Consider the following 16,646-nt stretch of genomic DNA (forward strand, 5'->3'; position numbering starts at 1 on the left):
GGGTTTTCCCACACAGACACACACTCTCTCACACATCCACACTCTCCTCTGTTTACGGACAGCAGGTCTTCCTCCTCCTGTTTCCTCTGCCTTCCAGCCTGACTGCCTCCTGCTGCTCAGTCGTAAACTCACGTAATATGTTTAGCATGCTCAGCCATCATCTCACTACCGCTGCTCAAGGCCGCTCGCTGTTGTCATATCAGCACAGCGAAGCCATTAGCCCATCACAGCATACATAACGCTGATATAAAGTGTGTGCACTGAAATGGTAGGAGAGCCAGGTGGTTTCTGATTTCATTACTGGATTTTATTGGAGCATTTTATTTTATATCTCATGCTGTTTATCGTCCCTCAAATTTCCTGTGACTGGAACTATTTACTGTACATGCGTTCATTTATATGTCGGCAGAATTAATCATAGTGGTTGTGGCCTTGAACCTCAGAATGATACATATACATTTTCAATAAATTTCACAATCAACATAGATCACTGACCAAACATCTCCTCCTGAAAAAATTACGATAAATACCAAATAATCCATCTTGCTTTCCAACAACTCCAAAGGCGCCACATCCAGACTTCCTATGCTACACAGTTAAAAAACAAAATATTGTTGTTCCAAGCAACCTGCCAATGCAGTGGAGCTGTATTCACTCTCCAGCTAGCTAATGACCACATGCAGCATCCCAGACGGCCAGTCCTCACAGTAAAGCTGCAGTGTTTACACAACCTCCAGTCCTGAACTGAACCCTGGTGACACAGGTAGCTAATTAGCCAGCTATGAAGACACAACGTGTAAATAAGGCCCAGTGGAGTTGTCCTAAGATATATGGCTCTTTTTAGGAAGACATTTTGACATGTCGCAGTAGGAAAAGTGAGGAGTAAAAATGAATGATTGGTGAATAACCACTTCAGGGTCCAGGTATTTTTCATGTTGGCTCACTGTCATGCTGTCATGACTTACTGCAACACTTGAATAGAACACAGCCATTGTTACTTTTATTAGTAACTTCAAAATACCCTTTTTATACCCTTGTTCAATCTGTCCACAAAAGTCATGTTTAATATCCCGTCCAAATCATTGCAAAACAGAAAACCTGTAACCTGAAAAATTGTAACCCCTCATCCTCCCCGTTACATCCCATTACTGTTAAACTTGCATGGTGAGCAAGCTAAAGCTAACAGCTAATATATTTGAAAGTGGAAAGTCAGCTCAGTCAACTGGCAAACCTACACACCTCAGTATCGTTAGAGAAATTTTTTTCAGAATGAGCTTTACGCTTTGTTTGAGTCCTTCTCTCTTCCCTTTCACTACACTTCAGGCTAACTTTGCCCAGAAAAATCCCTGCTTCTTTGAGGTTTAACTCAGCCAATGAGATTTTCTGCAGCTCTGCCTCTGAGATTGGACTACAGCTTGAATCTGTGCATAAATGAAATTCAATATGCTGCATACATACTGTACACGCACATGCCAGCTGGAGTCAGGGACAGTCAGGCAGACAAATAGACTTCCCAGTACTAAACTCCCCCGAAAAAAGCCTTAGAGAATAAATCTCATAGAATATTTAATGCTTATACACAGGAGAGCAATCAAAAAATGGGCCTCCTTCCTACTGCCTCTTTCTCCATCCCTTTCTTTCCTCCTCTTGTTCTCCTTTTTAGCTCTTATCATTTCCTCGCCAAACCTCACTGGATGCTAAACTGCCATAGATCAAACCCTGCATGACTCTGGGAAACGGTTCAGTTCCAGATTCGCCTGTCTCTACAGCAAATAATGATCTGATCAGGTTTAGGGTTTAGTATGAAACCCGTGCATAACTTGCTCCATGTGGTGTGTGTGAAAGTAACCCATATGTGTGGGTAGGCTTACAGTAAGAGATGTTCAATAATGCCAAATGTTTCTTCTGAACCTCTGGATTTTCCATCACACTTTATCCTGTATATCTTTTCCTGCCGTACAGTAGTGACTAGCCTGCCACTTACAACTCTTTTAAAGTGGGATGCATATGGTGACTTATTCTCATTTAGACCTGAGTTACACTGTATAGTATTTGCAAATACTCATTGTAGTATTTTTTTAGCTGCTTTGAGAACCAGATGGATGGAGTTTGCAACTCCAAGCAGATCAAAGATCAATGATTGGAATGCACTTAACCACTGGGCTTACATATTTTAGCCTAATAACTGGAAATCTCATTAATTATACTTTATTCCTGACTTTGTTCCAGAGCATATCATATATATTTAGATTAATTTCTTACCTTGCAGGGAGTTATTATTCTTCACTAACTTCAGTGCAGTATGAAGATCATCTTGCAAAGACTAGTGATTGCTTGAAAACGATAATCCATCAGTGATTTTTTTTTGTTTCATTGTTATTTAGCTACAAGCGTGTTCTTTCTATGTTGACCTTGAAGTGCAAGACACAACATTTGAAAAAACAGAGGCACATTGAGCCTTGCCCTTCTAACCAATCAGAGAAGGTTAAAGTCAGGGGTGGGAGCTCATGGCTGTCGATCAAGACGTGAACAAATTTCTCTACTACTCCCCTTGCACCGAGGCTTCAGGCTAGTGTTAGCTGCAAGAAGACAACTCACAGGCTAGCAAGCTCCTGATTCCTGCCCTAGCTGAGACAGCGAACATGACAAACATTATTTGGCAAGTCGCCATGTGTGATACAATCTGTTAATCACACAAAAAGGGCCATGCCCTAAAGCATACCCTGCTTAATTGTCTATTTTACTATAAATGGGACCAGAATTTACAAATGGAAAATTGATGTATTGAGGAAGACTTGAAACTAGTGATTGAGACCATAAACTGATAAGGAAAATGTTTACTAAGATAATAAATCAAGTGAGAAGTAGGCTCATCTTCCCATAGACTTCTACAATATGACTTCTTTTTGCAACCAGTGGAATCGCCTCCTACTGGCCATTAGAAAGAATGCAGGTTTAAGGCACTTCCGCATCGGCTTCACATTTCAGACCCCGAGTGTACATCCATTAATATATACAGTCTGTTGTGTAGTAGCAAATTTTTAAACCAAACTTACTTATAAAATTCACATGATCTTCTTCTGGATTTATATGTGTGCCTATAATCTTTTTCCTGGATATGATATGATAGCATAATGTAAGTTAATTGTTTGTTTTTTTGCGGTAAAAACAGATGTCTGAGCTACTTTGAACTCATTATGAATGTCTTCGAGCCAGCACACAGATAGGTTATTGTGTTACTTGTGTATTGTTGGTTACTGATTTAAAAGATTTTAAACCTCTGGCATTAGAATTAGTATACTTTTCACAATTTCCTGAAGCAGGAAACCACCTGTCTACAAAGCATTGCAGAAAAACTCAAACAAGCAGAAAGAATTATTAGTGATAACGTTTCATCTCGGGTCTGGTCGTATAACCCTCATGAAGGGGCTCAGCATCTTCTTTACATACATCAACCTTCACCCCCGGAGCAGATCACAGTGAGACAGGGCAGTTGTGGCCCAGTGGGGTCAGAGATATACTGCCCTATGTGTCCAGGTAGTCAGACAGCTTCCTCCTCTGACATATACACTGGCCTTAAGGGGCCTGAGGCCAGCCAGGAAAACTCTGGAGACTTTCACACAGGAGGAAGGGGAAACTTTCAAGTTTTGACATACCAGGAGAAACCTTTATCCTGTCATATATAAATGCTACTTTATTTTTATGAATAAATATATAAATAATGCATTGTTTAATTTAACTTATAGTTAACTATATATATATATATATATATACATACATATATTTCATGTTCTTTCTGTGTCTGAATGGATTTCTTTCAGGTACTGTGGTAAATAATAATAATAATAATGATAAGGATAAGTCATTTTGTAAATATAGACTGAGACAATTCCCATAAAAATGGCCATAAATGTGTAGATAAATAGGTGGATGAATGAGTCAGATATTCATTTCGACTATTTGTAAGAACGTGATTTAAAATGTAGCAACAGTTTGATTAACCAATCAATAAACTTCAAAGTATACACATTTAGGTAGCCATTTTTTTATTTTTCATTTTATTTGTCTTTATTTTTGAAACAGAAGGATCATTCACACCTCTCCCCTGTATTGACAATTACACATATCTAATACATAAATGAAATACATAACGCTGACTTTGATCAGTTTATTTTTTACCATTATTTTTTATTTTTACTACTTTGTTCTAAATGGCAGTGGATGAATGCAGATAAATTAGGACAAATCAGTAATGGTTGACAAACAAGGAAAACTGTTTTACAATTGTACAGGCACTTTCTTAAAATGGTACTTTGTTAGACATCAGACCCTTCCCACTGTTCAGGATTTTATTTATCATTACATTATTTAAATGTACTTGCAGGGGATGAACACAAGGGTGGTAGGGCCTAAGGTGCTTTGTGGACTTGATAAATGTATTAGTTAGAAGCTTTAGTTGACTTAAGTGAATCAATGACAAACAAACAGGTTCTGAATTCAGGTACGTTCATGAAGCATTTTCAGTTTAACAGCTTTATTTGCTCAAAAGTAAGTAGAAGAATTCAATAAATTAGACATAATACTTTGAAAGGTACTTTGACTTCACTTTCAAAACATTCCACATATAAAGACTGGGATTTCTGTGATGTTTTTTGATATTTTTGCCTCAAGTTACCATTTTTTCTTCTATTTTTTTTTTCAAAGCTTATAAAGTGCAGACATGCAGTAACACTTATAGCTTTTCTTTGTCCATTTAGGAAATAAGTAATTTGTAACACTATCAAAATCTACTCAATCATCTATAGATGTGCCATTCTCCCAACTATCTGTCCAGGACTGATACACACTCTGTGCTACAGTAACTGACATACAAAGATCTCCCAACAGATGTATTGATGAGCTGACCCCAGTCCTCCACCAGAAAAATAATAAAAGGAATCAGGTACAGTACACCTCACACAAGTGTTTGGCCCATATGCCTGAGGCCAATATTCTGCATTTCAGCTCATGGATGCCTCCTTAGTTCCTGAGCCTTTTGTAAAACACGGCTGCAACACAAAGGGCAATAAGGCAAGCTAAGGCGAGAACGCCAACAGCCACACCCAGCCCAACAGCAGAGTCGTCTCCCCCATCGGCAGCAAGGGGCTTCTCCTTGGAGTCGGTGGTCTCAGCCTTGGTGACGATCTCCGGAGAGGTGATGGTGTAGGTTTTCGTTATACCCTCTGCAGATGTGTCCAGGGTGTTCCTCTTCCTCCTGCTGTTGCACTGCTTGAATGTGCTGCAGCTGCTCTTCTCACACAGCCGGGTGATGCAGTGGAGGTAGTAGGTGGACACGGTCTCATTCTGCTGCTCAATGAAGCGGAAGGCTGGGAAGCGGAAGCGGGCGCTCTGGCTGTCTCCATTCTCAATCATGTTGGTGAACTGATCCTTGGAGCAGGGGACAAACAGGTTGAAGAAGCTGGAGTTAGTTGGCAGTGGGGAGATGGAGGCGTAGCACCGGTCAAGCAAGACATGGTACTGGCCTGTTAAATTGGTGGCCTTGACCTCGACATACACACTGGTCCTCAGTTCAATCCCCAGCTGTGGAATGACCATTGGTCGGGTGTAGTTGGCGTCACTGAACAGCTCCATGCTCAAGGTGCTGATGAAACTCCCGTTGTTGTCCTTGACTGCAATGGAGGAAGCTGACACATCGATCTGCGTGTTGTTGATCAGATATTCTAGGGGATAGGCACAGGAGTAGTAGTACTTCAGCTCAGCATTGTAAGTGATGGTGCCTGTTGTAGGATCAAGGGACCGAACAATGCCGCTGATGTTGACCGTCTGGATGTTGGAGAAGTCCGAGAATATACCTGTCCCAGCAGCACTGGTGGTCCTGAATATGCTTCCGCAGGCGTGGGTCATATTTAGGGGGAAGTTAAAGCGAGCAACAGGTGGATTCACAGATTCATCAAGGGTTGCTCTACAGGCTGGGTCTAGCATATGGTTCAGGATCAGTAGAGTCTCATTGTAGCCAGTGTAGATGACTGGGCAGACTTGGATCTCCAGACCAATGGATGAAGTACCACACCGCACTGCGATGTCATTGACCTGTGGCCGTCTTGCATCTGTTCCACACTCATTCAGCGTTAGCTGACTACTTCTGACTATCAAGGAGAGTAAAAGTAAAAGAATCTTCATTATTATTCTTCAGCTTGGCCGTGAATTTGTTAATCTTTCCTCTAAAATCTTGGTTCCGCTGCTGAGGTCTGAGATCTTCTCAGTTTGAAGTGTTTGAAGTCTTCAGGATGTGTTGAGGGGTCTTTATAGGTAAGTGTGTCCTCTGGGATTGGTTCAAAACAAGGTCAAGCACCTTGCTATTTGTGAACAAATGCATTGTATTAAGTAAGGAAGCTCCAGTCTGGACCATATCCTAAGGGCAACAACTGAAACCTGAAGCATCTAGCTGTGTTAAAATACAGAGACAATGGCCTTGTTCCTTTGTTGAGTATGCTTTAAAATATAGATTTCCATGCCCCCTATTACTAAGCCTTCATGAAGTAAGTGAACATAACACTGTATGAGATGGATTCCTGAGAAACACTTGAAGGTTCTTCTATCCGGTATGAGTCCCATCAGCTTCAGAAATGACCTAGTTAGGATCCAGAAGAACAAGCATTGACCCACTGTATCATTTGGCCACTGTGCTCCTTATTTAACCCGAAATGAATAATAATAATCATTAACATCATGTAGAAGAAGGAGAATTTTTCTTTGTAGTTAAATCAAACATCTTGTGTGTGAAATCGAACTATACTTGGGAGTGTTTACTTAAACAACAGCCTCAAGGAGATCACGATGAGGGGATTGTGAGGTAAATAAATAGGCAAAACACATTACTGTGTTAATTTTCAGCTTTTTCTCTAATCTTTTTCTTTTTGTTGAATACTGGATGGTGTTATTTAACTGAAAATCAGTTATTTTATTTTTGTTTTATTCAAATAAAACAATCTGACAAAAGAAATTCAGTCTTTGAACTGAACTTCTGACAATTCATAGACGTGCAGATGTAGTGATAATTCACTGGCTTTGGTTGCTTGTTATTATTTATTTATTATTTAGGTTTTCACTCAGGTTTTTGTGATTGAAATACCATAATCCTTGTACTCATATCCACTATGTATAGGAGGTGGATAGATTTTGGCCTCATATTAGTGTCACATATGGGAGGCGCATTATCCTATTATGTTGCTGAACAGAATATATTGGTCACCTATTGTTGCAGGCATATATTCAGACACTAGTGATGAAAGGACAAGCTGATCCAGCAGTGTATTATAAAAGGTAACTGAATCTAAGTAGTGTCAGTGGCAACAAAGATAGTAATTCTGACTGAATCATGACAGAGAGCAGGCAGGGCTTCAATAGCACTGCTGCAAACTACAAAACAATCTGTAACAGTCAAATAAATGAAACTGAAACAAACCAGAACAGACTTAACTATAGACAGAAATAGCTAAAGCTAATACATTACCTCCAATCATGACAAATACATTAAAGGACAGAGAGGTCATACACATTATTCTGTTTGTTTGGAACAACCTTTTTGTCTCTTAACAAACACCAGTTAACCCAAGACTCCACCAGCAATGTACCATTTTAACAATGCCTTTCAAAATTATTTAATTTTGTCAAATTAGTGTAAACATTACCAACAATGGTACTGTCCCTTTAAGGGTTTTGTGTTGCGCTGTTGAACATCAACACACTTAGATTCCCACTGGACCAGCCAAGCTAAAAACAAAAGTATACTACAACAATTCATGATGCTGTGGATAGTTTTCAATAAGTTTTTGCCAAGACGATCTTCTCACTCCTGTACATTAAACAAGCCCACATAGCAAAATAACCCACTGATATATTGTTTTCAGCATAATGATTGTTCACCTAATAATGCTGGGTTTCATTACTTTACATTAAAATAATTAAAATAATTTCCTTAGCCTACATTCTGTACCAGTGTTGATGCAACATTGGTCTGCGCTTCCCACACCCAGATGTTTGGAGCAGACTGCGTTGATGATTGACATTTGTCAGGTTAAGAATATACTGAAAATCAAATGTATTCAAGTGTATGACTTTGTAATAGATAGAAAAAATCTAGTTTAAAGTTGAGCAGGCTGATGAAGCATGTGTTTATACTGAACACCCAAAGAGCACTATACATGTCACTCGCCACTTATTGCATTTATCCATGAGGGAATTCCTCATTATGACCCAGTTTTTTAATGCTCCCACTATAATAGGACACCGTCTGCCTTTATGTAAGTACAGTACAAGACACGATGCCACAAACCTACTTAAGTAGGACACATACTGTATGTGCATGAGAGTCTGATAGTTCTTACCATCTGAGCCGAAGCTTCACATATAATGGTTTATTTGCTAAAGACTCTTTATACCACATGGTGCATGTGTTTGAACTTTTATGACATTTTGGTCATAAATATTGCAAAAGGTTGCATGTGTGTCCTATTATTGTAAAACAGTCTGGTTGAGTGTGTCAGATAAATGTCTTAAATGGTGCATAATTATTAACTAAAATTAAAAAATATATAAACAAAAAGGCACTGAAAATGCATGGGAAAAAGGGAAAAACATTAAAAATAAAATAAAATATACCATAAATATAAAATAAATATGCATCTATAAAACAAAACTAAGATAGCATGAACATTAATTTGAACTATAACTCATTCCCCCCTCGTCATTTATTAATGACGCCTCTTGTCTGTGGTGATGACATGAGGCAGGAAGTGAGAGGAAGGACGACAAACAGACGATGTCAAAGTCCTGCTGTGAATTTACTGTGCGGAGATGGTGTTTGGGGGATGATGGGGGTCACAAGGGTGGCGAGGGAGGGTCACCTGCTCTCCTGCTTGCTCACCTCCGCTCCGGCTGCGCCGTTAAAGCGCTCCAAACGTGTGATTAATGGTCGGAGGCTCCAAATCAGCCGGAGGGTCCGCGGTGTTGAGAAGTCGCAGAGGCGGAAACACGGAGAAAGGAGAAAAAACGAGGTGGGAATTCTGTTTGGAGGAGAAATACAACCCTCTGTCACTGTTTTACTGCGCAGGTCACGAACAAACGGCCCTCTGTTATGATTGGGCCTTATGGGTTATTTTGTCTAGCGGCTAGCAGCAGCGAGGTGATGATAGCTTCTGAGACAGAGGAAGTGATGTGACGTGATGTTCTATCAGCAAGACTGTACAGAGAGCACAAGCTGAGTGTTAATCTGTTGCTCTGACCGGAGCTTCTACTGTTTTGAATAGTTGTCTGAGCTGTTACAGGATATAAGTCAGGTCTCGAACAGTCACAATCACTTTATATGTCTCCCATGATGCATTTGTCCTGCATATGTCTGAAACTGAAACAGCTGACAATGTATTTTTAACAGATTTGTGACTATACTTTTTTCATGTAGGCGTATGTCCAGAGAAATATATACTCCAGTACCTACTTCAGAAAGTAAGTAGGTGGTTTAGTTCCAGTTCTAGTGTTTAAATCTCAGCTGTTTCCAGCAGCATGCCTGATGTGTTGTAATAATTATCTGTTGTTACGAGTTAAGGTCAAAACTTGAGACTTTGAACATCCTACACGAAGTCCAAGTCACGTTCTTCTCTCCTGTGGCTTTAGTTTGACAAGGGGTCCAATGCTGTGTCTCAATTTGGATGCTTCCATTAGTACACTGACATGTAGTACACTGACATGTAGTACACTGACATGTAGTACACTGTGTACACTGTACTCTCACTGGCGTTGTGTGTGAATTTCAACAGGGTGGTGTTATCTCAAATCAAACACTGCACTACATTTGACTGCGATTGCCGCCCGCCAAAATTCCCACTAGCTGCTTTACGCACACGACTTCAGAGTTAACGTTTTACTTTCCCGTGTGTCTCATTACACTTGGACATAGACACAGCAAAAAATCTGCAGTTCAGGTGAACACACTCATACTTCCTTACAGGGGAACAGATAGAGTTCAATATGTGAGAATTGACCTTTAACTTAGTGGAAGTGAAATTGACATTCAAGGATATGGGATCTTCAACATACAAGTTCACAGTCACGAAAAAGTTGAATTTCTGTGAGAGGTGTGGTGTACAGCGCATGAAGCCCTGCCCTGCTCACACACATAAACAAACAAATACACCACACCTCTTCTCCCCTTGTATAGCCTCTGTGCTAATTGAAAGCTTGCCTGTTTCACTCTTTTTTTCTGGCCGTTTCCTCTTCTGCCAGCTGGCTGCAGCCATTATAGCCACTGACCTGGTTCACACCAGATAATATATCACGCTGTAAAGCGAGCCGCCATAGAAGTCAACCCAACACCCAATTGTTATGCTAAGGAAATTAAATGTCACATATGAAATGTGTTAAAGCTCTAAGGTACAACATGTTACATGTTTAACAGCACAACACACTGGAAAATACAGATATGTGGAAAAATAACCGAAGAGAATAAAAAGGAATGAGTGGTCATGTGACGTCCCAAATCTGTTTACATGCAGTTTGTTTATAGGCTCACCAAGGATTTTCCTGCAGAGAAAAAGTTGCATGACTACACATCTGAGATGTAGACCGTGTAGCAGTAATATACCTTAGAGTCAAATCCAGGTTTTTTTCCACATTGGTGGGTGTGCCAGTGTTCCTAAAGTTGTGCTGTAAGGTCAGTAATTGAGACCACAGCCTCCTGAGCACTGAAATAGAGCTTTCATTTTCTATGGATGTACCATAAACTGAACGAGGTCAAGACAGCAGTGACAATACGGTCAACTTTCCTTGGTGGTAATTTGAGACTTCACCGACCTCTGTGCTGAAACCAGAACTCCTTTCACTCCGATCAAGTCTTTTCACAGAGGTGTGAATGTAACGCAGTGCTAAGAAGCTAGGACTGTTTCAAGACAGTGAATTTTAAATCCATGCAGGACAAGCTGATGTTTGAGATGTGTGATGTTGTGCTCCATCTGTCAACTTATATTTTAAAATAATTTTGGGAACGAAAGTGTTCAATTATCAGCGTGATTTGAAATGTCTTATCGTTGTTCTGTAATCAGGATTATTTCACACCCTGAATGTTACGAGAAGAATGACTGACACCACATTCTGTTCACTGAGTATTACATCTAGTGTATGGATGAAAACACATGTTGAGTCAATCTCAGCTCATCTTCAAAACAAGTCAGCGTGAATTTTTTCTTTTTTTTTGACGAAAATAACTTTTTATTAGTTTAATGTAAAACAAGTGGAGAAAATCAGTTGGATGCAGTGCAGATGTGAGGCTTTTTATACAGCGTCTAATTTAACAATCAATGCAATTGGTCTGATTTGCAACAGATTTCTGTTTTTGCCTGAATGATATATATGCTATCTACCACACACATTACAGCAGTTGCAGGGTGAAATAGATTACAGGGACAGACTCCCCAAACAGGCATGTTTGTGTTTTATTTCCTCCATTTGTCTCCTTTGTTTGAGTTTAGTGAAACTTTTTACAGCCTTAAATTGTTTTGCTACTAACACTAAGAGATTATCAGCAAATATTTTCCTGTTTGAGGTCTTGGCAGGAATATAGTTTAACATATGACATAACATTCAACTTACTGTCTAGTACATGTCCTGTAAATGTATCTGTGGTACCATCGTACAAGACATGTCTAAGTCCTACAATAACACCTGCACCCACACATGTTTACAAATGAGAATAGCAGCGTGTGAATGTCTTGGAGGTAAATACAGTTTATGAGATGCTAAACAAACACATGCACAGAAAGACTTCATTCGGCTTTTCCCCACACATGACGCGCGTGTATGAGCTGATGCACATAAATGTAATCAACAACAGCAGCGTAGAAGTAGGCATGTACGTATCACACTTTCCCACACACTCACTCTCAACACACACTCACACACAAATTGTTCTGTTAAAGTCATGCATCAGTGTAGCACTGATTTACGAGGCACTGAATATTTCTTAGTGAAGCCTGTTGCTGCCTTTCTCTTTCATGTCTTATATACACACACACACACACACACACACACACACACCAAAAACACACACACGCATGCATGCATACATGTACACACACTGTGACTGTTGCCCTTTCATGTGTGGAAAAGGGCAACTGCAGGGACCAGCTGTTAAGAGCTGAAGCAGATATGCCCTGCTTCCCTGTGAGCAGTTGCTTTTCTGCAGCTAGGTCTCTCTCTCTCTCTCTCACACACACACACACACACACACACACACACACACACACACACACACATTATTGTACATAAAATACTTATAAAATGTCATTGGATTTGACGCAGTGTTGACTGCCATTTACCCTGGAGAGCTAATGCTTGGTGGGGAACGAGGCTCAGTGTGTCTAGAGTTTGATAAAGAGCGATGTCTAAAAATGAAAATCACTTTGTCTCCTGCTGTACCTCCTCTTCTCGTCTCCTTTCCTCCTCCTCTTCCCTCCTCATTTTTCAGTTTCAGCTTTTCCCTTTCCTGACCCATTCATGTCTCCTCATTCTTCTCCATCTTTCTCTCCTCTACTCTCCTGTTTTTCTTTTCTTTTCTTTACTTTTCTCTTCTCTCATTTCCTTTCATCTCCTCTGCTCTCCTCACCTCTCATCTTTCCTCCTTTCCTTTCCTTTTTTCTGCACCTCTACCACCTCCTCTCTTTTTTGCTCCCTGTCTTTCCTTTCCTTTCCTTTCCTTTCCTTTCCTTTCCTTTCCTTTCCTGTCCTTTCCTTTCCCGCCTCTCCTCCTGCCTCTCCTCTCCTCTTGGTTTCACTCTTTAGTGAAGTCTGCTGCCATCACCTGCTGAATCACCTCTCCTCCTCCCCCCTCCAGTTTTGAGTTACACCAGATGTGGACCCTCGCTGTTTGAAAGACTGATGGATTTTCGGCTTCACCGCAATCCAGCTGTTGTATTTGCAAACTGCTTTTAAATGAGGCTCTCTTACTTACGTACCTAACAATGCAGATATATTTTTTTATTATATTTGCACAGGTTTCCGACATTTCTATCACCACCTGAATACAATGAAGGTGAATGGAATTTAATTTGTGATGCCCACACATTGTAATGTAAATATAATGCAATGTGACATTTGAAAAAATTAGCAGCAATGTGTGTTTCCTGCTTTACTTTAGAGAATCCACCGTCAACACTGAAAGTATTTTGACCAAAGAAGTAGTCTCTATGATTCCAGTAGAAGTAAGTGAGAAAACATATTTTTTCCCACTTGAGTGAAACAACCCTTTAAACTCAACATACTGTGTAAAATGCAGCGACAGCAGCAGCACAGGACAGTTTGGTGACAGAAACACATGGAACATTTTTCTTCATTGACTTGAGCTGGAGTCGCTTTAAAAAAAAAAAAAGGTTCTGAGTGGAGCTGAGCCATAACTATGATTGATCGTCCCCCTGTGTGTGTGTGTGTGTGTGTGTGTGTGTGTGTGTGTGTGTGTGTGTGTGTGTGTGTGTGTGTTGGTAACTCCTGTGTCCTGCATGTCACAATACTCTGTCTCTCTATGAGTTACACTGGTGTGTATATAAAGTTGTGTGTCTGTCAGTTTATCCCAGCGTGAATGTCTCACTGTGTGTTTTTGTGTCAGTCACATACACACACGTGGACCTCAGTTTGTGTGCTGCGTGTGCAAGTGCACGTAGTTGAGAACTTCATAAGTGCCGGTGTGCTGATTATTATTTGTGTCTCCAAAATTGTGCGAGTAGTATTTCTATGCATAAGTTTGTGTGTGTGTGTGTGTGTGTGTGTGTGTGTGTGTGTGTGTGTGTGTGTGTTGGTGTGAGCACAAACTCACAATGATGGCTCAGTTTGAAACCATCATAGTGAGGACATTTCTGCATGGCTGGAACAGTTTTGAAGGTTAAGACTTGGTTTTAAGGTTAAGGTTAGGTTGACATGAGGACCGTCATTGCTCTTACCAGTGACAGTCCTCACAAGTATAGAAAGAGGTGTGTGTGTTTGTGTGTGTACTTGTACTTCTGTAGTTGTGAGGACCAGTTTGGGTTTGAGGACATTTTGTGAAAGTGAGGACATTTTGGCTGGTCCTCAGTTTCTGACACAACTTTAGTTTACTTTGTTTTACTTGGCTGAGGTTAGAATTACAGTGGGGTCCAGAAGTCTGAGACCACTTTGGTCTTAGATGCCTCTGTAGGTTAGGGTTAGTGTCCGGTTAAGGGTTAGGCATGGTCAAGTTGTCATGGTTAAGGGGCTAGAGAATGCATTATGTCAAATATTGTCCTCAGAAAGATAGATGTACAAGTTTGTATGTGTGTGTGCTCTTTGCTCTGTTACTGTACGAACTGAGACGACCAGTTTGAGCTTTAGACCTGTGGGGACGTTTCGGTGAAGAAGAATTAGGTTAAGTAAGTTTAGGGTAAGCACTGAGGTTAGGCATGTTGTGGTGAAAGTTGAGGTAGGAAATCCATAATGAGCTTCGCAAGTATAGAGGGTTCTCACAAGTATAGAGATACCAACGTGTGTGTGCACATAATGTATACCTAGTATAAGTGTAGGAATGCCTGTCAGCGTGAGTGTGCATGTGCTCTTTGTTACACACACACACAGACACACACACACACACACACACTTGCAGTCCCTTGGTGTGCATGAGTGTGTGAGCAGCAGTCTCCCGGGCCGGGCCATAACAGTGATGGATGGGCCGTGTGTGGAGGCCGTTATTATTTGTTATGTGAGCGGGTGTGTGTGACTGGGCCTAGCGGGCCATACACCTGCTGCGCGCCCAGAGAGCCCCGGCGAGCTCGGAGAACAGCTGGACGCATTGATTTAGCAGCTCTCTCCGCAGGCTGCAGGAACAAATCAAGCAACAGCTAATAAAACCGGCCTTTATGATGGCTGCTCCATTTGCCCTCCAAAACAACTGGCTACATCATGTGTTTTTCTAACACCCGCCGCCACACAAAATTAAATCCCGGGCTAAGGTGTCGCCTCTGGATGCCGTGGAGCTCGGGGCTTAATGTCTGGCTGTAATGCAGCAGGGGTAATCAATGTTGCATGGTGTATGTGTGAGTGTGTGTGTGTGTGTATGCATGCACAGCCACTTACATGAATAAAATTTGTGTGTGTTTTTGTGCGAGTTGCTTAGTCAGATTCTGATGTTTGCTCAAGAATATGTGCGTGTTTTAAGCATGTTTATCTTCACACCTAGATGTTAATGCGATCAATACTTTTCATGTTTCTGTCCAGGTGAAATAAGTGTTTGCTCAGTGCTAAATGCTGCAGCTGGTCGAATGAGGTCTGCACGTGTGTGTGTGTAAGAAAGACAAAGTAAGTGTATATGCTTACATGTGTGTTTTTGTGGGAGGACAGAGTGTATTTTGTATGAGTCAGCCCTGTTAAGACTGTTCCATACAGAGCAGTGAGTGCAGCTGTGCTGTGTGTCTCTGTGCTGGCAGACGATACAGTGGCTCTATTGTGAGTCTATTGTGAAGCTTTTATCACGCCTGCTGAGCCAGTGGATACAGAGGAATAGATTAAGTGGGCCTTTGCACTTTGTTTAAGACACATTCTGCAACCGGAGACATGTGTGTTATCTATCAAACAGATGCACCAGGCCCAAATCATCATACACGACTAGAATTAAGGCTCTCTGAAGATGCACGTAAACGTCTCTGAAGGTCTACGCAGAGCAGGGTGTTATTAGTAACTGTTGGGCGCAGAACAAGGGAACCAATATGCAAATCTCTCCAAACATGCTTTGCTGACCTCTTGGAGATGAAAAGTTGATCCATTTCCTGTCTGGCGGTAGGGGTGAAATGGAAAATAAAAAACATGTAAATGTTGTACTCCATACAAATACAAAAAAAACACATATAACTATGCAAATGTGCATGAATGAAAACCATGCATTTTGTTTTCCTTATTTTTTCCTTCTTTCTCTATTTGTTTATTTAATAAGAACAAAAAAACAATTGTAATTTTCATCTCTGCTCTCTACAGAAGGATCCAAATAACAATGATAAGATCAAAATCAAAAATTAGAATTGCACATTCACTTGGATGTAGAAAGTTATAAGATAAGAGATAAAATATTCCTTTATTAGTCCCACGGTGGGAAAATATGCAGTGTTACAGAAGCAAAGTGGAAAGTACAAAGAAAAGAAAAACTGCAAAAATGTCAATATAAAATACTGAAAAAAAGATAAATAATAGATAATAATAATATGTACAGTTAGATATTTAAATATAACAAAAATAGCAGCAGAAAAGGGATACACAATTGCAAATGGTAACTTTTGTATAAAATATACTCCACTCGCCAAAAAATTCTGCCCTGAGAGCACAGGAACAATATACTGTACATTAAAACAGTATAAAGGTTCGCCATTCAACGTGGATGTAAATTAGCAGCATTTTTTCATCCATAAAAATATGTTTCTGCAGATCTGCATTGACTTGAAGAAACGGCAGCTACAAACTTGAACCAGCAACTTGGGACATGATGGACTTTGATTTCATTTTTGTGATGAGCTAAACTTCTGCGTTTCGTCATGTGGCAGAGCAGTAGACTAATACGACGACATCCAGCTATTAGCCGTGCAGGCTAAAAAACGCTATTATGAACA

At 40.4% G+C, this 16,646-nt stretch overlaps 1 protein-coding gene across 1 annotated transcript; it reads right to left on the reverse strand.

The window, feature by feature from the left end:
• Positions 1-5,019: 5,019 nt before the first annotated feature.
• LOC130178079 (zona pellucida-like domain-containing protein 1) lies at positions 5,020-6,731 on the reverse strand. The gene is made up of 2 exons (XM_056390182.1): positions 6,688-6,731; positions 5,020-6,142 (listed from the first exon to the last, which is right to left on the reverse strand). Exons 1-2 carry the CDS (start codon positions 6,729-6,731, stop codon positions 5,020-5,022), a joined length of 1,167 nt encoding a protein of 388 aa, XP_056246157.1.
• Between the last annotated feature and the right edge of the window lie 9,915 nt (positions 6,732-16,646).

This window comes from Seriola aureovittata, chromosome 11 (genome assembly GCF_021018895.1).
Source record: "Seriola aureovittata isolate HTS-2021-v1 ecotype China chromosome 11, ASM2101889v1, whole genome shotgun sequence".
In the NCBI taxonomy this organism is placed as follows: Eukaryota; Metazoa; Chordata; class Actinopteri; order Carangiformes; family Carangidae; genus Seriola; species Seriola aureovittata.

Bases quoted from the DNA above. Each gene is read 5' to 3' on its own strand.
- LOC130178079 (XM_056390182.1), bottom strand. From the start codon at position 6,731: ATGATGTTAATGATTATTATTATTCATTTCGGGTTAAATAAGGA. The intron at 6,143-6,687 runs GCACAGTGGCCA...CTTGATAGTCAG, and splicing joins CATTTCGGGTTAAATAAGGA to AAGTAGTCAGCTAACGCTGA.